The 26,661-nt window shown below is 52.0% G+C and overlaps 3 protein-coding genes across 5 annotated transcripts in view; 2 read left to right on the forward strand and 1 right to left on the reverse strand.

The window, feature by feature from the left end:
* The window catches only part of LOC105478345 (major facilitator superfamily domain containing 13A), a 27,796-nt gene extending 25,831 nt beyond the window's left edge, over positions 1–1,965 (reverse strand). Inside the window, exon 1 of the mRNA XM_071069205.1 lies at positions 1,900–1,965. The gene's annotated coding sequence lies outside the window, so the exon portion shown is untranslated. The remainder of the gene's footprint in view (positions 1–1,899) is intronic.
* On the forward strand, positions 642–3,704 carry C9H10orf95 (chromosome 9 C10orf95 homolog). The gene is given in 3 exon segments (XM_071069206.1): positions 642–907; positions 909–961; positions 964–3,704. Coding segments are annotated over 3 exon segments (561 nt in total). The 3' UTR covers positions 1,206–3,704.
* A 12,638-nt stretch (positions 3,705–16,342) lies between these two features.
* On the forward strand, positions 16,343–26,588 carry LOC105478347 (CUE domain containing 2). Of its 3 annotated transcripts, none has more exons than XM_011735519.3 (9): positions 16,343–16,495; positions 24,611–24,694; positions 25,017–25,160; positions 25,249–25,310; positions 25,422–25,567; positions 25,653–25,835; positions 25,972–26,033; positions 26,119–26,179; positions 26,265–26,588. In XM_011735519.3, exons 2-9 carry the CDS (start codon positions 24,621–24,623, stop codon positions 26,409–26,411), a joined length of 879 nt encoding a protein of 292 aa, XP_011733821.2. In that variant the 5' UTR covers positions 16,343–16,495; positions 24,611–24,620; the 3' UTR covers positions 26,412–26,588. The 3 variants fall into 3 exon arrangements, with proteins under 3 accessions (XP_011733821.2, XP_011733822.2, XP_070925310.1); XM_011735520.3 differs by having other exon boundaries at positions 16,351–16,495; positions 24,614–24,694; XM_071069209.1 differs by lacking the exon at positions 16,343–16,495 and adding an exon at positions 16,536–16,556.
* The last annotated feature ends 73 nt before the right edge of the window (positions 26,589–26,661 follow it).

The raw sequence follows: 26,661 nt of genomic DNA on the forward strand, positions 1-26,661 counted from the left end.
ACAACTTGATTCAGTGTCTGGTGTGCAGGAGTTTCACTCAAATGTGAGGGTAACCCAATCCACCTGCAGGTGCTAGGAGGTTGTAGAAAGCCATCAGTGATACTGTAGGGAGGGCATCCTTGACCTCAGGCCTGTGCCTCTAGGTTGGGGCCACTACGACCAGTACCAGTACGGTTCACCCAGGTGTAGACAGACGCTGGTGGCTCCTGGCCAGCTCAAGGTGTTTGCTTTCGCCTGGTAACCAGGAGGAGTGGCTGAGGCAGGGCATGGAGCAGAGCAACTCAGCTACAAAGTGCGGAGAGGAGCCCCGCTCTGGATCCCGCTGGCTCCCCAAGGCTGAAGGAGACAAGTGAGTGGGGAGTCACTGGGAAGAGCATTCGGGCCGAGGGCTTGAAAAGGCTCCTTATTGTCTGCCGGGAGCGCGGGGCTCTGCCCGACCTTGGGACAAGAGGCGAGGTGGGGAGCTGAATGTCCGATTCGGGATGAGTTCCCCCAAACCCATGAACCGGCGTCCTGGGGAACCGGGCCACAGGGACAGGAGGCGGTTAAGTAGAAAATCTGTCCGCACACCCCTCCCTCTGCCGCAGGTCTGGATCTGGAGGAGCCCCCAGTAAGAACAGCAGCCGCCTGGGGGGCCGACTATGTACGCGTACAGCTGGCTGCCGCCCAGGCAGGGCGTCTGGCCGCCGCCGCAGCCGCTCACCTGCACCTACCTGGCCGCCCCTCTGCTACTGCCCCCAATCCAGGCCCACAGCTTCCGCAGCCGGCCAAGGAGCCTGCACGCGGGCGAGTGGGCGGCCCCTCGGGAATACCACCGTTTCTACTGCCCCGCCGCGCCACCCGAGGCCGCGCCGCCCTGGTGGGCCTGCCCTCCGGCCTACCCCGCGGCCCCGCGCCGGCCCTGCCCCGCCTGAGGGCGGGAGCCCGCAAGCCGAGCTACGCTGGGGACGCGTGGAACGCGCTTTCCGGACTTCGTGCGCCGGGAGCTGCGGCGCGCGTACGGCACCTACCCCCGCGCCGACGTGCGCGTCACCCAGCGCCGCGGCCAGTTCCTGTTGCGGGCGACGCCGCGCGTGAGCGAGCGCGACCGCCGCGTGGAGTGGCGTGTGCGGCGCCGGCCCGACAGCGGCGACAGCGGCAACAGAGGCCCAGCCCAGGAAGCCGCGGAGCGCGGCCGCCCCAGGAAGAGCAAGGGCCTGAGCTGAAGGCGCTGAAAGGCCTTGCGACCGGCCCGCGTGCACGCGCGCGCGGCTCTTCCCTGTGTCTGCCTCCCCCGCCAGGCAGAAAGGAGCCCTCACCTGCGCGCGGGAGGCTGGCGCGCCGCTCACCTGTCTTTTTGGCCTTTCCCATGATTGCCTGCCCGCTTCCTGCACTTGTTTCTCTCGGCTTATTGCTGGACTGTGGGGGAAGGGCAAAGGCAGGACGGAATCAAGGACACCTCTGGGTGTTCTGTACCTCTTTCCCTCTTGCACCTTGGGAAGTGGAGGACGTGGGATGGAAGAAGGGCCTGGACCTCTCTTCTTCCTCCTCCCCACCTTCTCCTAAGGAGCCTGCGCTGCAGTAAGCCCCAACTTTCCCTTCCTCTTTTCCCTCTTATCAGAGTCAAAGCCCACCCTCCTTTCCCACCGCTCCCCTACCCCCGCCCTTCTTGCCAAGCCGAGGGGCGACGGTGATCCCCAGCTTAGTAGAAAAGTAAATAGGCCGGGCGCGGTGGCTCACGCCTGGAATCCCAGCACTGTGGAAGGCCGAGGTGGGCGGATCGCTTGAGCCCAGGAGTTGGAGACCAGCCTGGGCATCATGGCGAAACACTGTCTCTACAAAAAAATACAAAAATTAGCCGGGTGTGGTGGCACGCGCCTGTAGTCCCACCTACTCGGGAGGCGGAGATGGGAGGATTACCTGAGCCCGGGAGGCTGCAAGAAGCCGTGAACGCGCCACTGCACTCCAGCCTGGGTGACTGAAACCCTGTCTCAAAAAAAAAAAAAAAAGTGAATAAATGAGCGAAGTCAAGTATACACTGCGAGATCATTGTTATGTTTTGGGGTGGTGTTTCTCCATCCGTTTATCTGTTTAACGGGAGTCTTACCGCCCACCCTGGGGTACAAGAAGGTAGGGTGGAGGGGCATGAAGCTGAACTGGACCTCTGGAGAAAGCATGTGCCTGATCGCTGGGCCCAACTCCCCTCTTCACCATCTGCCTCCAGGTGTGCATGCCAGCACCTTCTAACTCCGTAGTCCTTTGGCCCACCACCCACCGAGATGCTGAGGGCATAAGCTCTATTTTTGAAGTGTGGTAGGCATGACTAGGGAACGGATGTCTAAGACCTGGGTTTAGGGCTGGCTCTGACATTTTCCACCTGTGTAACTTAAGGCTCTCTCTCAGTTTCTTCATCAGTAAAAGAGGCGTAAAAGTAAGTAACCCAGCCTAATTTGAAGTTAAGATGAATGTCTCTTCTTGTCTCCCAATTCTTGCTAATAATCATTAATTCTTAATAGGCTGAGATTTGCATTATTCTAGGAGTTTGCTGGAGTGTTAGGCCACATAGCCAATTTTAACTAGGATCTAGCCAGATCTGAGGCCCAGCTGTAGAAATTTGGTCCCTTGTGGAATTTCTTTTACTGAACTTCCATTTGTAGCTGACCGATAGTTACCTGCGTATACACAGGTGAGTTATTGAAGCTGTAGGCCAGCTGATTGGGCACTGCTGTATTTATGAACTTCTTGGAGAAATTCTCTCAAACCTCAGCCCTTGGAAAAGGTGTTTCTCCTGATCAGTGGTTTGCTTTTATCTTTTAAGCACTAAGGATCTTATTACTGCTCATACTTTTCTTTTGGTCCTGGTTTCCAAGGAGCTCAGAGTCAAATTTGCTTTGTGTCTTTTTTTTTTTTCTTTTTTTTTGGAAACAGAGTCTCACTCTGTCGCCCAGGCTGCAGTGCAGTGGCATGATCGCAGCTCACTGCAACCTCCACCTCCCGGTTCAAGCGACTCTCCTGCCTCAGCCTCCCAAGTAGCTGGGATTACAGGCGCGTGCCACCACGCCCAGCAAATTTTTTTGTATTTTTAGTATAGACAGGGTTTCACCATCTTGGCCAGGCTGGTCTTGAACTCCTGACCTTGTGATCTGCCTGCCTCGGCCTCCCAAAGTGCTGGGATTACAGGCGTGAGCCACCATGCCTGGCCAGTGTTTGTTTTAAACATAGTTTGCAATACAGAAATATGTGATATAGGAAGTTACAGTCTTTTCTGATTTCCCGCACCCCTTAATGATCATTGAGGTCCGATCTACTATTTTTCTATGCACAAAATGTATTTTATATGTGTTATATCTGTATTTTAGACAGAGTTTCACTCTTGTCACCCAGGCTGCTGGAGTGCAGTGGCACGATCTCAGCTCACTGCAACCTCTGTCTCCTGGGTCCAAGCAATTCTCCTGCTTCAGCCTCCTAAGTAGCTGGGATTAGAGGCACACGCCACCATGCCTGGCTAATTTTTTTGTATTTTTAGTGGAGATGGGGTTTCACCATGTTGGTCAGGCTGGTCTTGAACTGCTAACCTCAAGTGATCCACCTGCCTCACCTTCCCAAAGTGCTGGGATTACAGGCGTGAGCCACCACGCCTGGCCACACATGGTATTAATTATATAAGAAGAGTTGCACTGTTTTGCCTGTCACATTTTATTTTATTTATTTATTTATTTATTTATGGAGTCTCCCTCTGTCGCCCAGGCTGGACTGCAGTGGCGCCATCTCAGCTCACTGCAAGCTCCGCCTTCCGGGTTCACACCATTCTCCAGCCTCAGCCTCCCAAGTAGCTGGGACTACAGGCGCCCGCCACCACGCCCGGCTAATTTTGTTTTTGTATTTTTAGTAGAGACGGGTTTTCACCGTTGTTAGCCAGGATGGTCTCACTCTCCTGACCTCGTGATCTGCCCACCTTGGCCTCCCAAAGTGCTGGGATTACAGGTGTGAGCCACTGCGCCTGGCCTTTATTTTTATTTTTATTTTTATTTTACTTTATTTTATTTTTTGAGACAGAGTCTCGCTCCGTCACCCAGGCGGGAGTGCAGTGGGGCAATCTCAGTTCACTGCAACCTCCACCTCCCGGGTTCAAGCGATTCTCCTGCCACAGCCTCCCAAGTAGCTGAGATTATAGGTGTGTGCCACCATGCCCAGCTAATTTTTGTATTTTTAGTAGAGACAGGGTTTCACCATGTTGGCCAGGCTGGTCTCAAACTGCTGACCTCAGGTGATCCACCTGCCTCGGCCTCCCAAAGTGGTGGGATTACAGGTGTAAGCCATCATGCCTGTTCTATTTTTATTTTTTATTTAATAATTAAGTGTCAGAACTTACTTTAGAATAAGATAATCAGGGATGGCCTCTTTGAGGAGGTGACATTTAAACTGAGATCTAAAGAATACAAAGTTAGCCATGCAGAGAAGGGTGAGAGTGAAGCCAGGCAGAGGGTATGGTGGGTGCAAAAGCCCTAAGGAGTGAAAGTTATAAAATATGTTCCAAATATTGATTCAGGTGATACTAAGTTGATTCAGGTTACTCATGGATTATAAAACTAATGAGTACAAATTTGAATAAAAACAGTATATTTAGTTTAGTTTCAAAATATGTTCCAATAAGATATTTATTAATTACAAAGTGAAAAAGAGTAAGCTAGTCGTATAATAGGGAAAACTGGTATATACCACCTTAACTAAGTTATCAAAGCTTAGGGTCCCCCAGTGTCTGTCCCCTATTTCTGTGCCTTGAACCCAAAGATCACAGAGTCCTTTTCACCCCTCTGTGACCCAACATGTTTTACCCTGAAGGCTTGAACCCACACTGGGGTCTTGAACATTTCCTGGCACTGATAAAAGTATCTAGGTTGTTGCCAAAACACTGAAAGAAACAAGCCCCAGCCCTGCGCCAAATGCCTTAAACACTCACATAAACTCTATCCCCTGACCACTTTGCTTGGATATACCTAGGGGGATCACCCCTTTTCTCTTGCTGTCTGTCGTGAGGATTGCTGTAGCACTCCATATGTAAAGTTCCCTAATAAATGCTTTGGACTGGCTGACCATGGCAGCTCCCATCTGTGATCCTAGCTCTTTGGGAGGCTGGGGTAGGAGGATGGCATGAGGTCAGTAGTTCGAGACCAGCCTGGGCAACATAGCAAGACCAATCTCTACTTAAAAAAAAAAAAATTAGCTGGGCGTGGGGGTGTGCCCCTGTAGTCCCAGCTACTTGGGAGACTGAGGTGGGAGGATTGCTTGAGCCCAAGAGATTGAGGTTGCAGTGAACTATGATTATGTCACTGCACTCCATCCTGGGCAACAGAGCGAGCAAGACCCTGTCTAAATAAATAAATAAATGCTTTGGACTGATCACCCTGGTGTTTATTTAATGCTAAGTGCTACTTTCTTTGGAATCCCAACTGGCCCCATCTGGAAAAGGTTTGGGGCACTCCCATGAGGAAACTCCCCTGCTAAGGCTTTTGGGGTGATTCCAACTGTGGGTTCAGCAGGATGAAACAAGTTGACATTATCATTAAAGGGGACAAGTCAACATCATAAGCTTTCTATGTTAAACAACACAACATCAGTTCAGCAGTAATGCAGTCATGAGGAAACCTCAGATAAACCTAAGCGAGATGATCCCACTTGTCTGTATTGTTCAAAAATGGCAATGTCATAAATGACTATGGACACCAGCCCAGCGCAGTGGCTCAAACCTGTAATTTTATCACTTTAGGAAGCCTACATGGGTGGATCGCTTGAACCTCAGAGTTTGAGGACAGCCTAGGAAACATAGAAAAACCTCATCTCTACAAACAATACAAAAATTAGCCGGGCATGGTGGTGTGCACCTGTGGTCCCAACTACTTGTGAGGCTGAGGTGGGAGGATTGCTTGAGCCTGGCAGGTACAGGCAGCAGTGAGCTGTGATCATGCCACTGCACTCCAGCCTGAGTGACAAAGTGAGGCCCTGTCTCAAAAAAAAGACTATGTGAACTTCAGAAAATGTCTCAGATTCAAAGGAGGCTAAAAAGGCATGAAAACTAAATGCAATGCATAATCCTGGATTGGATCCTGAATCAAAATAAAACCTGTTACGAAGGACATTACTGGGACAAGTAGCAAGATTTGAATAAGAACTATAGATTATGCTCAGCCATGGGGACAAGATCATAACCAGCCCTTTCTTTTTCTTTCTTTCTTTCTTTCTCTCTTTTTTTTTTTTTTTTTTTTTTGATACGGAGTCTAGCTCTGTTGCCCAGGCTGGAGTGCAAGGGCGCAATCTCGGCTTACTGCAAGCTCTGCCTCCTGGGTTCGCGCCATTCTCCTGTCAGCCTCCCAAGTAGCTAGGACCATGGGTGCCCGCCACCATGCCCGGCTAATTTTTTGTATTTTTAGTAGAGACGGGGTTTCACCGTGTTAGCCAGGATGGTCTCCATCTCCTGACCTCGTGATCCGCCCACCTCAGCCTCTTAAAGTGCTGATGCCCAGCCCTTTCTTATCTTTCATTGTAAAGATAATAGAGACCAAGCACTGTGGTGCTCGCATGTACTCCAGCTACTGTGAGGCTGAGGCAGGAGAACCCCTTGAGTCAAGGAGGCCAAGCCTGGGCAACATAGCAAAACTCATCTCTCTAAATAAATAAATAATGTCAGTGACATAGTGACATACATATATAGTATTTTTTTTTTCTTGAGACGGAGTTTCGTTCTTGTTGCCTAGGACAGTGTGCAATGGTGTGATCTCGGCTTACCGCAACCTCTGCCTCCCAGATTCAAACAATTCTCCTGCCTCAGCCTCCCGAGTAGCTAGGATTACAGGCATGCGCCACCACACCTGGCTAATTTTTTGTATTTTTAGTAGAGATGGGGTTTCTCCATGTTGGTCAGGCTGGTCTCGAATTCCCGACCTCAGGTGATCTGCCCACCGCGGCCTCCCAAAGTGCTGGGATTAGAGGTGTGAGCCACCATGCCCGGCCCTTTTTTTTTTTTTTTTTTTTTTTTTTAAGAGACTGGGTCTTGCTCTGTTGCCCAGGCTAGACTGCAGTGATTTGATATAGCTCTGCAGCCTCGACCTCCTGGGCATAAGTGATCCTCCCACCTCAGACTCCTGAGTTGCTGGGATCACAGGTGTGTACCACTGTGCCCAGCTAATTTGTTATTTATTTATTTTATTGAGACAGAGTCTCACTCTGTCGCCCAGGCTGGAGTGCAGTGGTGCCATCTCAGCTCGCTGCAACCTCCATCTCCTGGATTCAAGCAATTCTTCCACCTCAGCCTCCTGAATAGGTGGGATTACAGGTGCCCACCACCATGCCCAGCTAATTTTTGTATTTTCAGTAGACATGGGGTTTCACCGTGTTGGCCAGGCTGGCCTTGAATTCCTGATCTCAAGTGATCTGCCCACCTCGGCTTCTCAAGGTGCGGGGATTCAGGCGTGAGCCACTGAGTTCAGCCTATTTTTTTTGAAACAGAGTCTCTGTCACCCAGGCTGGAGTGCGGAGGTGCAATCTCGGCTCACTGCAACCTCCACCTCCCAGGTTCAAGCAATTCTCCTGCCTCAGCCTCCCCAGTAGCTGAGATTACAGGCCCACACCACCATGCCTGGCTAATTTTTGTATTTTTAGTAGACTGGGTTTTGCTATGCTGGCCAGGCTGGTCTTGAACTCCCGACTTCAGGTAATCCACCTGCCTTGGCCTCCCAAAGTGTTGGGATTACAGGCGTAAGCCACTGCACCCAGCCAATTTTTGTATTTTTAATAGTGACGGGGTTTCACCATGTTGGTCAGGCTGGTCTCAAACTCCTGACCTCAAGTCAGGCAGGCCCGCCTTGGTCTCCCAAAGTGCAGGGATTACAGGCGTGAGCCACCGTGCCCAGCCTTGTTTTTAACTTTTTGTAGAGACAGGGTCTAGGAGATGTTGCTGGGGTGGTCTTAAAGGATCCTCCCATTTCAGCGTCCTAAAGCATTGTGATAACAGGTATGAGTCATCATACTGGGACCCAGCCAATGAGCTTTTTTTTTTTTAAATCCCCTTGAGACGGTCTCACTCTGTTGCCCAAGGCTGGAGTGCAATGGCAGAATCATGGCTCACTGCAGCCTCGACTTTTTGGGCTCAATCGATCCTCCCACCTCAGCTTCCCTGGTAGCTAGGACTACAGGCGTGTGCCACTACACCCAGCAATGTTTTTATATTTTTAGTAGAGACAGGGTTTCGCCATGTTGCCCAGGCTGGTCTCAAAGGAACTCCTTGACTCAAGTGATCCACTTGCTTTGGACTCCCAAAGTGCTGGGATTACAGGCGTGAGCCACTGCACTTGGCCAGTGAGGTTTTTTTTTTTTTGGAGACAGAGTCTCTCTCTGTCACCCAGGCTGGAGTGCAGTGGCGTGATCTCGGCTCACTGCAACCTCCGCCTCCTGGGTTCAAGCAATTCTGCTGCCTCAGCCTCCCAAGTAGCGGGGACTACAGGCGTGCGGTGGCACTCCCGGCTGAGTTTTGTGTTTTTAGTAGAGACGGGGTTTCACCGTGTTGGCCAGGGTGGTCTTGATTTCCTGACCTCATGCCCCACCTCCCTCAGCCTCCCAAAGTACTGGGATTACAAGCGTGAGCCACCACGCCTGGCTGAGTTTATTTTTTAAACCTCTTTTTTACATAGTGCTAACATTTTAAACCTCTTTTTTACATAGTGCTAACATTACTTTTTCAAAATTATTTATTTTTATTTATTTATTTTGAGACAGGTCTTGCTCTGTAGTCCAGGTTCAAGTGCAGTGATGCAATTACTGCTCCCTGTAGCCTCACACTCTTGGGCTCAAGTGATCCTTCTGCCTCAGGCTCCTGAATAGCTGGGAATACAAACCCTCGCCAATGCACCTGGCTTTGACTTTACTTTTTATTTTATTATTATTATTTTTGAGATGTAGTCTCATTCTGTCGCCCAGGCTGGAGTGCAGTGGCATGATCTTGGCTCAGTGCAACCTCTGCCTCGCAGGTACAAATGATTCTCTTGCCTCAGCCTCCCAGGTAGCTGGGATTACAGGCACCTGCCACCACTCCTGGCTAATTTTTGTTTCTGTATTTTTAGTAGAGCTGGGGTTTCGCTATGTTGGCTAGGCTGGTCTTGAACTCCTGACTTTAGGTGATCCGCCCACCTCGGCCTCCCAAATTGCTGAGATTAGAGGCGTGAGCCACCGCACCCAGCCTGATTTTACTTTTTAATGTTGGAGAATTGTGTGCATGCTGGTAAGCATTCTCAAATCCTGTTGTGAAACAACGCAGGCTTCAAATAAATCAGTCCCACTCCAGCATAAGGTGTGTTGTATATTCACTTCCCTGTCTGTCCTCTTGGGTCTTGAAGTCTCTCAATGTCCCCCATCTCTGAGGATCTGCATTCTCTTAGTCATTCCTCCCTGGGGCATTCTCTGGAAGTGCCCCTGGACTGCACACAGTTTACCCCTAGCCCCAGCCCCAGCGAGGGAGGAGGGCCCCTGACTGCAGGCTTTTTGAAGGAGGTGCTACCAGTCACTGAGTCCAGCATCCCATTTCACTCCAGGCCCTGTTGATGTGAGCCCTGGAGGAAGCACAGATGCTTCCTTATTTGATCTTTTCTTTGAGGTTAACTTAGAAGCCCAGAACTCATAAAACATCTGGGCTGCCAGGGACCTTGTTGTTCATCTGGTTCGATCTCTTCAATTTACATTAAGCTGGGAAACCAGAGCCATCGAGGAGTGTTCCACCCGAGCTCACATTGTAGGCAGGAATCCAGGACTCTCAGCTCCCAGCGGGGCCTGGGACTCCAAGCCCTGACCTGATGGCCTCCTACTCCTGGCCCTGCCCCAGCCTTACCTGTCACCCAATCCATTTTGTCAGGAGCCCCTTAGTCAACAAGCCCTGACTGACCGATTTCAAGCCCTCCTCCACCCTGCAATGACCTTACCTTTGTCTGGCTCACATTCTACTCAAGGGAATAAAATAGGAATCATAACAACATCCCACATTTAAGAGAACTTGCTCTATGCCAGGTACCATGCTAAAGCCCTGAACAGAAACTATCAACACTTTTAATTTAATCTTCACAAAACCTTGATGTGGATATAATTATATTCCATGGACGTAATTATCATTCCCATTTGCAGATGAGAAAACTGAGGGCCATTGAGGTTAACAACTTACCCAAGGCTATACCCCAAGAATGTCCCTGGGAAATTTGATTGTAATTTTCTTATCTTTTTTTTTTTTTTTTTTTTTGAGAGAGAGACAGGGTCTCGCTCTGTGGCCCAGGCCGGAGTGCAGTGGTATGATCTTGGCTCACTGCCACCTCTGCCTCTCAGGCTGAAGCCATCCTCCCATCTCAGCCTCCCGAGTAACTGAGACTACAGGCACACACCACCATGCCTGGCTAACTGACTGCAGTCTTAACCTGTAGGCCAAACTGCCTCTTCATACACGAGACACACTCAACAAAAATGCAAGGAATATTTATTGAACAGCTACTATATGCTGGACACTGGACTAGACCTTATAGGACTCATGAAGAGGGGTGTGGAGAGATCATATGCATTGTTGGGGGGTTGATAGAGGCTTCTTGGAAAAGGCTTCTGGCTGAGCATGGTGGCTCACACCTGTAACCCCAGCACTTTGGGAGGCCAAGGCGGGCGGATCACCTGAGGTCCGGAGTTCAAGAGCAGCCTGGCCAACATGATGAAACCCCATCTCTACTAAAAATAAAAAATTAGCTGGGCGTGGTGGTGTACACCTATAATCCCAGCTACTTGGGAGGCTGAGACAGGAGAATCACTTGAACCCCAGAAGCGGGGGTTGCAGTGAGCTGAGAATGCACTGCTGCACTCCAGTCTGGGTGACAGACCAAGACTCCGTCTCAAAACAAAACAAAACAAAACAAAACAAAAATTCTCCCACCTCAGCCTCCCGAGTAGGTGGGATTACAGGTGCCCACCACCATGCCCAGCTAATTTTTGTATTTTCAGTAGACATGGGGTTTCACCGTGTTGGCCAGGCTGGCCTCGAACTCCTGACCTCAAGTGATCTGCCCACCTCGGCTTCTCAAGGTGCGGGGATTCAGGCGTGAGCCACTGAGTTCAGCCTATTTTTTGGAGACAGAGTCTCTGTCACCCAGGCTGGAGTGCGGAGGTGCAATCTCGGCTCACTGCAACCTCCACCTCCCAGGTTCAAGCAATTCTCCTGCCTCAGCCTCCCCAGTAGCTGAGATTACAGGCCCACACCACCATGCCTGGCTAATTTTTGTATTTTTAGTAGACTGGGTTTTGCTATGCTGGCCAGGCTGGTCTTGAACTCCCGACTTCAGGTAATCCACCTGCCTTGGCCTCCCAAAGTGTTGGGATTACAGACGTAAGCCACTGCACCCAGCCAATTTTTGTATTTTTAATAGTGACGGGGTTTCACCATGTTGGTCAGGCTGGTCTCAAACTCCTGACCTCAAGTCAGGCCCGCCTTGGTCTCCCAAAGTACAGGGATTACAGGCGTGAGCCACCGTGCCCAGCCTTGTTTTTAATTTTTTGTAGAGACAGGGTGTTGGCACATGCCTGTAATCTCAGCTACTCGCGGAGGCTGAGGCAGGAGAATCACTTAAACCTGGGAGGTGGAGGTTGCAGTGAGCCGATATTGCACCACTGCACTCCAGCAGCCTGGGCCACAGAACGAGACTCCATCTCAAAAAAATAAAAAAGGAAAAAAGAAGAGGCATCTGAGAGAGGTTTTGAAGAATGACTAGGATTCCAACAGACAGTGACGGGCAAGAGGTGTCCCCAGAAGCACTGAGGAGGGACCAGCGTGAGAAGTATGGAGCCGGAGCAGCAGGAGTTCACTGGTGGCAGGTTATGAGCAGGAGGCGATGAAAGATCAGGTGTGAAAGTTAAGTGAAGGCCATACTATAGAAGACTTTCTGGCAGCGTAAAGATATTTGGGAGAGCCCCTGATGTCTTTGAGCATAATAGTAGCCCGGGTCAAAGTTATTTAAAGGTTTGGCCAGTGGGCAAGATGTGGGCCTGCAGAAACACCTGGCTGGGAAGTTGGGGAGCCTGAACCATCAGCTGCTCCACGGCCTTGGAATTGATGGTGTAGCACTGCCGGGCACCAGAACTGAGTCCATAGGGCATTTGCTAGAGCTCACAGCCTATGGAATTCAGTTCTCAGTGCCAGGTGGCCAAAGTTCTTTCAGCCTGGACGCTGCCCTTGCATGTTTTCTTCTGTGAATTGTCTCCCGTTCCCAGGATGAGTAGGTTGAGGCCCAGATCGGGCATGGTGGTATGTGCCTGCTCCACATAAGGAACCTGTGATAGCAAGAGATCTCCTATTCCAGCGAGGGTCTGAGCTTGGAGCCGAAAATGGGGGCCCACAGCTAAGGAAATGGACAGGAGTTCCATAAATTCCAACAGGAATTGGAGTAGGTTATGAGGGGAGGGGGCTCAGGGCCATGGCAGGGATTCATCCCCAGGCCTCGGTACTGCATACTCAGTCCTGTCGCTTCCTGCCCAGATGTGTTCCTGGTGGGGCCTGATGTGGGGCTGCAGGGGTGAGGGGCTGGGGAAAGAGCCAGAACACGCACACTGAGAAGGGCATCTCTCTGCAAACCAAGGGGCTTTCTGAGCTAAAGAGAGTCCCCAAGATACAGATCCCCAAGATAGAAGCCCAGCTCAGGAGTCCTAGCTCCCCAGAAATCTCCCCAAAACCCTGAATAAAGGTTTAAAGTACCTGGGATAGAGGAGTAGAGGAGAAAGAGTTCCCTGAAGCACATTTTCATTTTCTGGAGAGTTCAGCTGAGGGCTGGGTGCTCCCCTCACTCACATGGCAAAGCTGCCGCCTATCCCAGAGAGGGAAAGCCAAGCCTGCGCCTCAGGGGCACCCCATCCCCACCCCTGCTGGAATCCAGAGAAAGGGACCGCCACTTACCCACGAAATCTCCTCTCTTTGGCTCCTGGGGCTGGATCTGCAACGATGTTCTCAGCCGGTGCTCCTTAAATAAGGCCTCCGCCCCCCCCCTCCCCAGCCGCCTCCCGCCCCCGCCTCATGCTGGCTCTTCTGAGAAAGGAGGAAGGTGTGGGAGGGCCAGGAACCCTGCCCAGAGAGCCCTTTCTAACCTCAAGCCAGAGCGGGACCCCGCCCCCGCCATTCTTTGAAGCCTCCCCTTCCTCACCTTGGTCTCTAACTGGGTTCTTCACACCCCTTGAGACCAGCCCGCTGGGTTCTCTCTCTACTCTGCCTGAAAAATCTGCCCTTTATGCCAAATTCAAGTCCAGTTTCTCATTTTGAAGCAGGATGATGGGGAATGATGTGCTAGGGGAAGCTTCAGCGTAGGTTTCTAGCTTTTCCCACCAGTTAAGGCGATCCAGGCACCCAAACACCAGCTGCAAAATTCACTGGAAGGAATGGCGGGGAAGAGGCATCCCTCTGCCTCCTTTAGCTCTGTGTGGCTTCAAGCAGCACCCAAAGGGCAGTGGGGAATCTGTTCCCATTTTGGGGAGGGAGAGACTGAGACCTGAGGGGAAAGAAAATCAGGGGCTGAAGGTCCAGCCAGTTTCAGAAGCCCTCAGGGCAGGGATCCCAGGAGCCCCTACCTTACAGTATGTGTGTGTCCTTGTGTCTGTGGGGGTCTCTCTCCTCAGCCCACCTTGTGTCCTCGGCCCCCTAGAACTTGACTCCTGCTGCACAGAGCTGGGACTCCCCAGAGTTTGAGTTGGGAAAGGAGAGACTCCCCCTAAGAAGTGTTTTCCATCCTCCTGCTGTGAAAGCTCAGGAAGTTCTTTCTGATACCTGGTCACACACAGCTGCCATCCAACAAACAGGGGAGAGGGGAGAGGGGAAGGCACACAGTCAGAGATGGCTTGCAGGGGTCTTGGGCCAGAACTCAGGGCAGCTCTACTGAGGAAACTTGAAAGTTCCGGGAATGGAGGGTGGTAGGGAGAGAAGAGTCATCAGTATTGTGCAACAGACAGAGGGAAGCAGGAAAGGGGACGGGGGAGGAAAGGGATGGCTGGTCTCTGGAGGACAGGCAGAGGCCTGGGGCTGTGGGCTGCCCATCACCCCCTTCCTAGGGGCCTGCCCGGCCAGAGTTCAAAGTCGCTGTCACCCCACAACTCATTAACCCTAGTATCACCAGGCTGGAGTGGCAGTGTTTTTTTTTTGTTTTTTTTTTTTTTTGAGACAGAGTCTTGCTCTGTCGCCCAGGCTGGGGTGCAGTGGCCGGATCTCAGCTCACTGCAAGCTCCGCCTCCCGGGTTTAGACCATTCTCCTGCCTCAGCCTCCCGAGTAGCTGGGACTACAGGCGCCCGCCACCTCGCCCGGCTAGTTTTTTGTATTTTTAGTAGAGACGGGGTTTCACCGTGTTAGCCAGGATGGTCTCGATCTCCTGACCTCGTGATCCGCCCGTCTCGGCCTCCCAAAGTGCTGGGATTACAGGCTTGAGCCACCGCGCCCGGCGTGGCAGTGTTTTTATGGGCAAAGCGACGCCGAATGTGCCCCTCCTTTCCCTGCTACCTCCCCCAGGCAGCGAGCATCTTGCTGTCTCTGAGGCCAGAAGAGGAAAGAGACTGTTGTGAGGACGAGAGGTGGAAGAGAAAGCAATAAGCAGTCATCCCGTTTTCTCCATAGTTTCTTCTTCTTCTTCTTCTTCTTCTTCTTTTTTTTTTTTTTGAGACAGGGTCTTGCTTTGTCACTCAGGCTGGAGTGCAGATCACGGCTTACTGAAGCCTTGACCTCTGGGGCTCAAATGATCCTCCCACCTCAGCCTCTGGAGTAGCTGGGACTACTGGCATGCATGACCAGGCCCAGATAATTTTTTATGTAAAATTTTTTTTTTGTAGCGACAAGGTTTCACGTCTTCAAGGCTGGTCTCAAATTCCTGGGCTCAAACGATCCTCCCACCTCAGACTTGCAAAGTGCTAGAATTACAGGTCTGAGCCACTGCAGCATAGTATCTGGGCACTGCCTCAATCCCTAGGGGAGAGGAAAGATGGGACTTCCCTCTTGGACTGTGAGCTCCCTGAGAGCAGGGACAGCTTCCAGGTCCCCAGCACCCTACAAGGGAACTAGCACTAAAAAGGGCTCATTCCTGCTGATGGGAGATGGGAAAGCTTATCCTTGAATGGGAATCTTCCCCTCGTGACCCATTTCAGGGTTCCCAAGAGGGGAGGGCTGTGGGGCTTCCCCACAGGGCAGCACCGGGAATCTCTGGCAGCAGGAACAGAAAGAGGAAGCTGAGGTCTTGTTGGGCCCTGGAGTTCAGCTGTCCTGTTCTAGACAAGCAGCCCTGCCAACATCGGGATGAAGGCCCCGGGGATAGGCATGGTCTACAGGCTGTCCATGACCAGGGCTCAGATGGATCCTCACCCTGGCACCTGCTACCACCCAACCTCCCCCAGACCATGTCCAAAATCCCAGACTCCACCCTCCGAAGACCCAGACCTGTAGCCCACCCCAATCTTTACCTAATCTGCAAAAGGTACAGACAGGGTGGGGAAGTCAGCACCTAAGAGACTTGCCTGGGCCACGTGGCAAAAACTCCGTTTCTAAAAAAAAGAAAAAAAAATTAGCTGGGTGTAGTGGCATGCTCTTGTGGTTCCAGCTACTCCGGAGGCTGAGATGGATCACTTGAACCCAGGAAGTCGAGGCTGCAATGAGCCATGTTCGTGCTCGTGAACCTGCACTCCAGCCCGGGGCTGTAACAGCAAGAAAAAAAAAAAAAAAGAACGAGAAGGAAGGAAGGAAAGGAAAGAGAAGGAAAGAAAGGAAAACAAAGAAAAAAAGAAAAGAGGCCAGGCAGGGTGGCTTATGCCTGTAATCCTCAGCACTTTGGGAGGGCGAGGCAGGCGAATCACAAGGTCAGGAGTTCGAGACCAGCCTGGCTGTAATCCCAGCTACTAGGGAGGCTGAGGCAGGAGAATCTCTTGAACCTGGGAGGCGGAGGTTACAGTGAGCCGAGATCCCACCACTGCACTCCAGCCCGGGCGACAGTGCGAGGCTCCCTCCGAAGAAGAAGAAAGAAGAAAGGAGAAAGAAGAAGAAAGGGGAAAGAAGAAAGAAGAAAGAAGAAAGAAGAAAGAAAAAAGAAAGAAGAAAGAAGAAGAAAAAGAAGAAGAAGAAAAAGAAGGAAGGGAGAGAGAGAGCAGAAAGAGAAAGAAAGAGAAAGGTATCTGATGGACGAGAAGGAACAAGGCGGGGATGCAGTCCTACCCACTTCAACTCCACCCCCTCTCAAGACCTTCACTTCTAACTCCTCCCTACGCGCAACAAAACTGGCCGCCGCGGGAGCCCGTCGATAGCCCTGGGACGCTTGAGAATTAGAGCAGAAGCTCCGCCCTGTTGTGGGCAATATGCCCTTCCCAAACATGGCCGCCACGGCGCCTCTGGAAGGGAACCGCTCTGGGCCCCGCCTTTGATCTCGTTGGTGGGGCTGGGGGATGAGAGCTGCACCGCGCGGGACAAGTCGCCGGCGGCGCCCGACGGAGCAGGTGATTTCCCCTCCGGCCCCCGGCCCAGGGCTAGGAGAGTCGCGGAGAGCGCTGACCCAGGGTACCCGTCCAGTGTGTTCCCCCACGGTACCCCCCCGGGGCCCACCGGACCCCCATCTCTGATTCTCGCCGTGGCCTGTATCAAGGAACAACCAGTTACCTCAGGCCTGCCTCGTCATGTGTCCTGCAAGGCCACAGCCGCATCCCCGTGCCCTCGGGCGCACTATTCTGGACGCTTACGGGTGTCCCGCTAGCGGGTTTAGGGAGCTGCTGCTTCAGGGGTCGTCCGTCTTCGCGGTCCCACTTCCTGTGCTCGCCCTCCCTGTTTGTGTTCCCGCCTGACTTTGGATGTAGGGATCCCTTGTTCTCCTCAATGTCCTTGATGCCTCTAAGGTCTGACTTGGGAATCAGGGGACAATTATATCCTTTGGGGCCTGCGTTATGGGTCCAGGGCCTCAAGAACCGGGCTTCACAGGGGCTGGGAGAAGCATTGAAGACCTCCATGCTAGACCCCTTGGTGCCTCCCTGAGAAGTTCGCTAGGACTCCTTTCACACTAGCTCCCAGGATTCCTCCTCCCACATGGCCTGCTCTCCCTCCACTTTAAGCACCTCCCCACCCCAAGGGAGTACCATAGTACTTCTTACCCCAGTCTCACTTAAATTTGACCACAGTGTCTCTACCTAGCATCTGGAGGGTCCAGGCCTGTGCTTCTCTTGGGAAGCTCCCAGGTCAGCTGGGAGCAGTGAAGATGGGGCAGGTAGGGTTGGCTGCAGAAAGGAAGTGAGTCCTGCAGAATGAGATTTGGAGAGGCAGAGGCAAAGATGCTCTGAGCTGGGAGAATGGTGTGAGCAAAGATTCTGAAATAAGCAATATAGCCAGCGAGGCAGGAGAGGAGGTTCCGAATATAGGATGGGGCCACACAGTTTGCATCGTGAGAGATGAGGTAGTGCAGTGGTTAACAGTGAGGGTTCTGCAGCCAGACAGCCTGGGTGTAAATCTGCCATTAACTTGCCCTGTGACCTTGGGCAAGTTACTTAACCTCACAGTGCCTTCATTTTCTTTCGGGTAAAATGGGGATAATACTGCCAGGCGCGGTGGCTCATGCCTGTAATCCCAGCACTTTGGGAGGCCGAGGTGGGCGGATTGCCTGAGGTCAGGGGGTCGAGACCAGTCTGGCCAACATGGTGAAACCCCGTCTCTACTAAAAAATACCAAAAAAATTAGCCAGGCATGGTGGCATGCGACTGTAATCCCAGCTACTCGGGAGGCTGAGGCAGGGGCATTGCTTAACCAGGGAGGTGGAGGTTGCAGTGAGACGAGATCACGCCACTGCACTCCAGCCTGGATGGCAGAGCGAGACTCCGTCTCAAATAAATAAACAAAACAAACAAATAAAATAAAACATATCTACGTTTAGAGTTATTGTAAGGATTAGGTAAGTTAATACATGTAAAAGTGCTTAGGACAATGCCTAGTAAGCAGAGGCAATAAATGCTAATATTACCATCATCAGAGGCATTTAGGCAGGACTCATGACAGGATGACAGTCACATTTAGTAGACACCATCAACCTATGATCCCTAATTTGGGGCCCCCTAGAAGTAATGAGGTTCTGTGGGCTACATCTGGAATTTGAAATGTCTCATGGAAATCATGTTCTTACCCTGGAGAAGGCTGGCTGCTTAGGTGCTAATTAGGAAACCAGTCTGGCAGACCAGGTCTTCCCCAACGCAGGGGCTATGCTGGGAGAAGTATTATAGGAGCCCCTGAGTAGGAAGGATGTGCTGAGGAAGGCTAGCAGGAATGGGGAAGGGTAAAAGAGCTTAGAAGCCTGGGTGAAGTTTGGGTGGACCAAGAACAGGAGGAGGGAGGGAGGAGGTTCCCTTGGAAGACAAACTAGAGAAAAGCTTAGGGGAGCAAGTCTTTTTATTTGGAGACAGGGAAGAGTTTCCTAAAAATTCCCTGGCCCCCAGGCCTTGGCTAAAAACCCAGAAGCATGAGACACATCCCTGAGAAGCTTCTTCCCTAGAAACTGGGCTTTCAGGCGGGCCTGGTGGCTCACACCTGTAATCCCAGCACTTTGGGAGGCCGAGGCGGGCAGATCACCGGAGGTCGGGAGTTTGAGACCAGCCTGACCAACATGGAGAAACCCCGTCTCTACTCAAAATACAAAATTAGCCAAGCATGGTGGTGCATGCCAGTAATCCCAGCTACTCAGGAGGCTGAGGCAGGAAAATCACTTGAACCCAGGAGGCGTAGGTTGCGGTGAGCAGAGATCACGCCATTGCACTCTAGTCTGGGCAACAAGAGTGAACCTCTCTGTCTCAAAAAAAAAAAAAAAAAAAAAAAGGAAAGAAAAAAAAGAAACTGGGCTTTCAGCTGGGTATGGTAGCTCACGCCTGTAATCCCAGCACTTTTGGAGGCTGAGGTGGGAAGATCACCTGAGGTCAGGAGTTCAAGACCAGCCTGACCAACATGGTGAAAACCCATCTCTACTAAAAATACAAAAAATTAGCTGGGCCTTGTGGTGGGCGCCTGTAATCCCAGCTACTCAGGAGGCTGAGGCAGGAGAATTGCTTGAACCTCCCAGGTTCACACCATTGTACTCCAGCCTGGGCAACAAGAGCGAAACTGCGTCTCAAAAAAAAAAAAAAAAAAAAAAAAAAATGAAGCCGGGCGCGGTGGCTCATGCCTGTAATCCCAGCACTTTGGGAGGCAGAGGCGGGCAGATCACAAGGTCAGGAGATCGAGACCATCCTGGCTAACACAGTGAAACCCCGTCTCTACTAAAAATACAAAAAATTAGCTGGCGCCTGTAGTCCCAGCTACTCAGGAGGCTAAGGCAGGAGAATGGCGTGAACCTGAGATCGCGCCATTGCACTCCAGCCTGGGTGACAGAGAAAGACTCCATCTCAGAAAAAAAAAAAAGAAAGAAAGAAACTGGGCTTTCATGCAGCAGCCATGGGCCTTTGTCCCAGCAGAGGCTACCATGCAACTGACAGCCCAGGATTCAAGGGTGATGTAACCCAGGTCGAGGAGGTAGGTCCCTTGAGGTGGCTCTACCCTGAGGGAGCTGCATGATGGGATCTAGTATGCCTGGGCTGAGCCATTCTGCTCTTCCTCAGGGCCCATGAGGGCTCTGGAGCAGGTGGCATGCATCCCCCTTGTAGGCTGGGAGTCCTGCTTTCCAAAGTAACCCCTGTGCTATGAGCAACTCTGTTACCACTCAGGGGACCAGGCAACTGTGAGCATAGAAGATAGCCCTGTCCCAACTTGAAAGTCTTGATATCCTCCCTTCCCCAGAGTAGCCCCTAGAATAGATGCTGAACTAGGTGACCTGGATTTAAATCTGTCTACTGCAGTCAAGCCAGGTGACTCTGGGCAAGTCATTAAACACACTGAACTTCATTTCTTCATAGGTAAATTGAGGTGTAACTGTTTATTGAGTGCTCACTTCATGAGAGATGCTGAGTATACATTGGTGAATGTCAGCCCAGTGTGTAGTCCCTGCTTCATGAGACAACTGGAAGAAACATTAAACGTTGTCCAAATAATAGTTATGGCTGTGAAAGGTGCTGCTAGTCAGAAAACATAGCCTGCATAGAGAGTGTAATATGGCAGGGACCAAACCAGTTCTAGGTCAGGGGTAGTGTCCCTTGAGGAAGGGAATTATTATTATTATTATTTTTTTTTTTTTTTGAGACGGAGTCTCACGCTGTTGCCCAGGCTGGAGTGCAGTGGCGCGATCTAGGCTCACTGCAAGCTCCGCCTCCCGGGTTCCCGCCATTCTCCTGCCTCAGCCTCCTGAGTAGCTGGGACTACAGGCGCCCGCCACCGCGCCCGGCTAATTTTTTGTATTTTTAGTAGAGACGGGGTTTCACTGTGGTCTCTCGTAAACCCGGGAGGCGGAGCTTGCAGTGAGCTGAGATCCGGCCACTGCACTCCAGCCTGGGTAACAGAGGGAGACTCTGTCTCAAAAAAAAAAAAAAAAGTTTCATTTTTTTTTGGGGGGGTTGTTGGGGGACGAAGTCTTGCTCTGTTGTCCAGGCTGGAGTGCAGTGGCGCCATCTCGGCTCACTGCAACGTCCGCCCCCCAAGTTCACCCCATTCTCCTGCCTCAGCCTCCCGAGTAGCTGGGACTATAGGCGCATGCCACCACCCCTGGCTAATTTTTGTATTTTTAGTAGAGACGGGGTTTCACCGTGTTAGCCAAGATGGTCTTGATCTCCTGACCTCATGATCTGACCCACTCGGCCTCGCAAAGTGCTGGGATTAGAGGCATGAGCCACTGTGCCCAGCCTAAAAATATTTTTCCCCAAAAAGAGAGATGGAGTCTTGCTATGTTGCCCAGGCTGGTCTTAAACTCCTGAGCTCAAACGATCCTCCTGCCTCAGCCTCCCAAAGTGCTGGAATTACAGGTGTGAGGTACCGTGTCCAGCCAAGGAAGGGAATTTTGAAATGAGACCCAAAAGATCAGACAGAGTGACAACAAGTGAAGAGGTGGAGGCAGAAGGATACCCAGGCAGAAGAAATAGTTTGTGTAGCCCTAGCACCTAGAAAAATGCGCGCACTGGATAGGTGCTCCATACATACTTGTTGACATGTTCCATTCCCATCTACATCCTTTTGACTCCCAAAAGTCTGTTTGGGAGTCAGGAGCGTGTGGGTGGTAATGAATGGCTCCAGACCCATAGGTCCAAGTGGCAGCTCATCGTCTCGCTCAGATTATGGGGCAGAAGGCTCAGAAGGCACACTACCTTGCCATGAAAGAGCTTGAGGCAAACTGAAAGAAAGCCAGGGTGGGGCCAGGTGCTTTGTCACACCTGTAATCCCAACACTTTGAGAGGCCAAGGCGGGTAGATCACCTCAGGTCAGGAGTTTGAGACCTACCTGGCCAACATGGTGAAACACTGTCTCTACTAGAAATACTAGAAATACCTGGCTAAAAAATTAGCCAGGTGTGGTGGCACATGTCTGTAATCCCAGTTACTCAGGAGGCTGAGGCAGGAGAATCTCTTGAACCCAGGCAGTAGAGGTTACAGTGAGCCAAGATGGCGCTACTGCACTCCAGCCTGGGTGACAGGGTGAGGCATTGTCTCAAAAACAAAACAAGACAAACAAACAAACAAAAAAAGCGGCCTGGCGCGGTGGCTCACACCTGTAATCCCAGCACTTTGGGAGGCCGAGGCGGGTGGATCACAAGGTCAGAAGATCGAGACCATCCTGACTAACATGGTGAAACCCCGTCTCTACTAAAAATCCAAAAGTTAGCCGGGCGTGGTGTCGGGTGCCTGTAGTCCCAGCTACTCGGGAGGCTGAGGCAGGAGAATGGCGTGAACCCGGGAGGCGAAACTTGCAGTGAGCCAAGATTGCGCCACTGCACTCCAGCCTGGGCGACAGAGCGAGACTCTGTCTCAAAAAAAAAAAAAAAAAGCCAGGGTGGAGGGAGGGAAATGATCCAGAAAGATATGATGCATGGTGAAGCTGGAGAGAGATACAGACAAGGTAAGGCCTGCAGTGGAAAGCCATGAAAAGATTCTGGACTTCCCTGAAGGGTAGCAGGAAGGCATTGATAGATTTTAAGCCGGAAAAATATGATTTTTTTTGTAAAGATCACACAGCTGTGGTATGGAGAATAGGTTGTTGGGGGGAAAGATGGAGTGGGGAGAAGGGTTAGGAAGCCCTTGCAGGCAAGAAATGGAGAAGAGTGGGAGTAGAGATGGAGAGAAATAGATGTGGCAAGAGATAATGATGAGGGCTTGGTGACTGATTGGATGAGGGAAAGCAAGGGGTAGGATGGTGTCAAGGATAATTCCCATATTTGTGGCAGGAACAGCCCAGTGCCTGGACATGCATTTACTGAGGATGGCCTTGGAGGAGTAAAGCATTTGAGAGAACGTCTGGGACACGCTAAGTGTGAGATGCCTGTAAAACACATGTGGCAGTATTAGGGAGGTAGATGTCCAAGCCTGTGGCTCAGAGGAGACTGGACTAGAGGACTGGACATTTGGGAATTGATGACATGGCATTGGTACTTAAAGATGTGGGCCCAGATGAGATCTTCCAGAGAGAGAGAGTGCTGCAGTGAGAAGAAGCGGCAGCTTTGCATGTGAGGAACTCCCACATTTAGAGGGCAGCAGAGAAGGGGACAGAGAAAGGGCCTTCCACGAAATGGCCAGAGAGGTAGAAGGAAACCAGGAAAGAATGGTGTCTCAGAAACCAAAGTTGGAGCTGCTGAAAGGGCAAATAGGTGAAACCATGAGAAATTGCCCCCTCTTTTTTTGTAGATCAAAACCAGACAAAATTGGTAAGCTCATATGGTTCAACCTAATTAGACCAAAACCTGGAAAAAGTAACTGACAACCTCAGTCTAAATTTTGAGGCCGGGCACGGGGTGACTCATGGCTATAATCCCAGCACTTTGGGAGGCCAAGGCTGGACTTTAAGTCCAGGAGATCGAGACCAGCCTGGGTCTTGAACCCTGGACTCAAAACATGGCAAAACTGCATCTCTACTAAAACAAACAACAACAACAACAAAAAATAGTAGGTGGTGTACCCCTGTAGTCCCAGCTACTCCGGAAGCTAAGGCAGGAGGATGGCTTGAGCCGGGGAGATGGAGGTTGCAGTGAGCCGAGATCATGCCACTGTACTCCAGCCTGGGTGACAGAGCCAGACCCTGTCTCAAAAAAGAAAAAGAAAAAATTTTGGTGGAGATTTTGGAGCAGAAGCCAGACTCAAGATAGGGAGAAGTGGATAGCATGCGGAGAAGGAAAGAAGGAAGTAGAATTGACAGACTTGGTGATTGACTGGTAGGGGTGAAAGAAGGCAAAATCAAGGGTAATCCCCAGGTTTCAGCTTTGGCAGCTGAGTGGTGTCAGCTGATGAAGCAGATGTGTGTTTGGAGGGGGGATGTGTGCAGATCGGTAGTCTATCATGAGTGTGAGGTGTGTGGAAGTGGTGGTGCCTCTGAACTTTCTGAGTGAGACGATCAGCTGCCATTTGGACCTATGGGTCTGGAGCCATTCATTACCACCCACATGCTCCTGACTCCCAAACAGACTTTTGGGAGTCAAAATCATGTAGATGGGAATGGAGCATGTCAACAAGTTATGTATTCAGCACCTAGCCAGTGTGGGCATTTGACTAGGTGCTAGGGTTACACTCATGAATAAGACAGAGTGTCCCCCTCGTCCCCACCTTGCTTTGGAGCTTCCATTTTATGGGGGCAGACAGACAATAGGCAAATAAGCACAAAATAATGTTAACGGTAGTAAGTGCTATGTAGGGTTAAGGGGCATGGAGAAGACTTATTTGCCGTAGGTTAGACAGGGAAGGGCTCTCTGAGGAGGTAACATTTGAGCGGAGTCCTGAGGAGTGACTGGACAAGCCATGGAGGTCCTGCAGGACACAAACAGAAGGAAGCTCAGCAAGTCTGAGGGACAGCAAGGTGGGGCGGGAGCGAGCCAGCGAGGAGGGACTGGGGAGGCTGGAGAGTTGGGAAAGGGCCAGATCTGTGGGCTCCACAGGCCTTGGGGAGGAGGATGGAAAGTGCTCTGCAGATAGCCCCAAGCTGCGGGAAGGGCAGGGACTGGGTGAGAGGAGAGAATCCATGAAAGGCTTCCCCTTCTATCTGGGCCCCAGAGCCAGAAAAGCCCCTTTGTGCAGAGGGTGGGTGGCCTGTTCTGGGTGGGGGAAGGGCTGTGCTTGGTCCTGAGGCTGCTCCTTGAGGGGCTGGACAATGGGGCCCCTTGTGGTTGGACTTGGGAGCCAAGGGGCTCCCTCAGTGATGGGATTCCTGAGCCAGGAGGCATGTGACCCCAAGACCTTGCCAGAAGGTCTGGGACTGATGCTGGGGAATGGGGTAGGGGGATGGGGAGAGGTGGGGGGCACCTCCTCTAGAGGCTTTCTCCAGACACAGTGCCCTGTCCTGTCTCAGGCTGGAGGAGGTGAGATGGGCGGAGGAGGGGGCATGGTTCTGCTTCGGGGAATAGAGGGCAGCATCAACAGATGGCTCCATGGCAGGCCTGGAGGGAGGAGCCACTGCCCCCGGGCCCAGTGGGTAGGGGAAGGCAGAAGAGGGCCTGGCCATCCTGTCTGTCTGTGTCCCTTCAGAAGAGAGAGCATGGAGCTGGAGAGGATCGTCAGTGCAGCGCTCCTTGCCTTTGTCCAGACGCACCTCCCGGAGGCCGACCTCAGGTAGAGACGGCTCCCCGAGAAGGTTCATGTCAGTGCCCAGAGCTGGAGCTGCCAGGCAGTACTGTAGGTCCTGGCCAATGGAAAGATGGCAGGAGGGCTGATTAGGATTTGCTGAAGGCCTTACTTCTCATCCTGTCCCTGTCACCTTTGTTGGGCAGATGGGAAACCATAGCTCTGAGGGAGGGGGTTATACTCTCTGGCCTCAAGGATGAAGGTCTAGCTTATAGACCTCATGAAGCTGAGGGCTGGAGTCTCAGGACAGGTGGGGGTGCTGGAGGCATCCAGTATCCTACCCAGGGCTTGTCCTGTTCCCTTCCTGCAGTGGCTTGGATGAGGTCATCTTCTCCTATGTGCTTGGGGTCCTGGAGGACCTGGGCCCCTCGGGCCCATCAGAGGAGAACTTCGATATGGAGGCCTTCACTGAGATGATGGAGGCCTATGTGCCTGGCTTCGCCCACATCCCCAGGTAGGTTTTGGCTGCGGCCAGGAGGAGGAAGGGGCTGGCTGATTATGGGGTGGGCAGGGTCAACCTCTCACCACCCTCATCTTTTCAGGGGCACAATAGGGGACATGATGCAGAAGCTCTCAGGGCAGCTGAGCGATGCCAGGAACAAAGGTGAGTCTGGAACTCTAGGCACCTGGGTGATTCATAACCCCACTACCCCTCCCCCCAACTCCCTGCTCCCCAGAGCCTTGGCAAACCTGATGTTCTCTTTGCCTATTTAAGAGAACCTGCAACCACAGAGCTCTGGTGTCCAAGGTCAGGTGCCCATCTCCCCAGAGCCCCTGCAGCGGCCCGAAATGCTCAAAGAAGAGAGTAGGTCTGCTGCTGCTGCTGCTGCTGCTGCTGCTGCTGCGGACACCCAAGATGAGGTACTGGTAGAGAAGGGTACTGATGAGGGACCCAGGGGGCTGGAAAGGGGGGAGTATTGCCTCTTGTTAATGTTTGTACCCTTAGGCAACTGGAGCTGAGGAGGAGCTTCTGCCAGGGGTGGATGTACTCCTGGAGGTGTTCCCTACCTGTTCAGTGGAGCAGGCCCAGTGGGTGCTGGCCAAAGCTCGGGGGGGCTTGGAAGAAGCTGTGCAGATGCTGGTAGAGGGGAAGGAAGAGGGGCCTGCAGCCTGGGAGGGCCCCAACCAGGTATCTTCTCCCAGCACCCTCTACCATGTAGCCTCAGCTACATTCCACCTTGGAGTTAAGCCCCAACCCTTGCCTATCCCCATCTGTTTCCCCTGCTGGTGCCCTTGGGCCTAGACCAGGCCTCCCCTCTCTGCAGGACCTGCCCAGACGCCTCAGAGGCCCCCAAAAGGATGAGCTGAAGTCCTTCATCCTGCAGAAGTGAGTCTGAGCTGGCCTGGGCTGGGCTGGGCCCTAGAGGGTCTTCCCAGGGTGACAGGAGCTTCACCCAGCCAGTTTTTGACAGGTATATGATGGTGGATAGCGCAGAGGATCAGAAGATTCACCGGCCCATGGCTCCCAAGGAGGTGAGAGAGTTAAGGGTTGCTGGGGATGTGGAATGGGTGGGACTGGCTCCTGGCTTCTGCCACTCACTGCCTGATTGCCTAACAGGCCCCCAAGAAGCTGATCCGATACATCGACAACCAGGTAGTGAGCACCAAAGGGGAGCGATTCAAAGACGTGCGGAACCCTGAGGCCGAGGAGATGAAAGCCACATACATCAACCTCAAGCCGGCCAGAAAGTACCGCTTCCATTGAGGCACTCGCTGGACTCTGCCCGAGCCTTTTAGGCTCAGATCCCAGAGGGATGCAGGAGCCCTATACCCCTACACAGGGGCCCCCTAACTCCTGTCCCCCTTCTCTATTTCTTTGCTCCATAGTGTTAACCTACTCTCGGAGCTGCCTCCATGGGCACAGTAAAGGTGGCCCAAGGAAGGTGTGAGTGCATTCTGGTCATTTCTGCCTCAAGACTGGGATGCTATGCCTGTCTGACTTTTCCTCCCCAACT

Source organism: Macaca nemestrina, chromosome 9, assembly GCF_043159975.1.
Source record: "Macaca nemestrina isolate mMacNem1 chromosome 9, mMacNem.hap1, whole genome shotgun sequence".
NCBI lineage: Eukaryota > Metazoa > Chordata > Mammalia > Primates > Cercopithecidae > Macaca > Macaca nemestrina.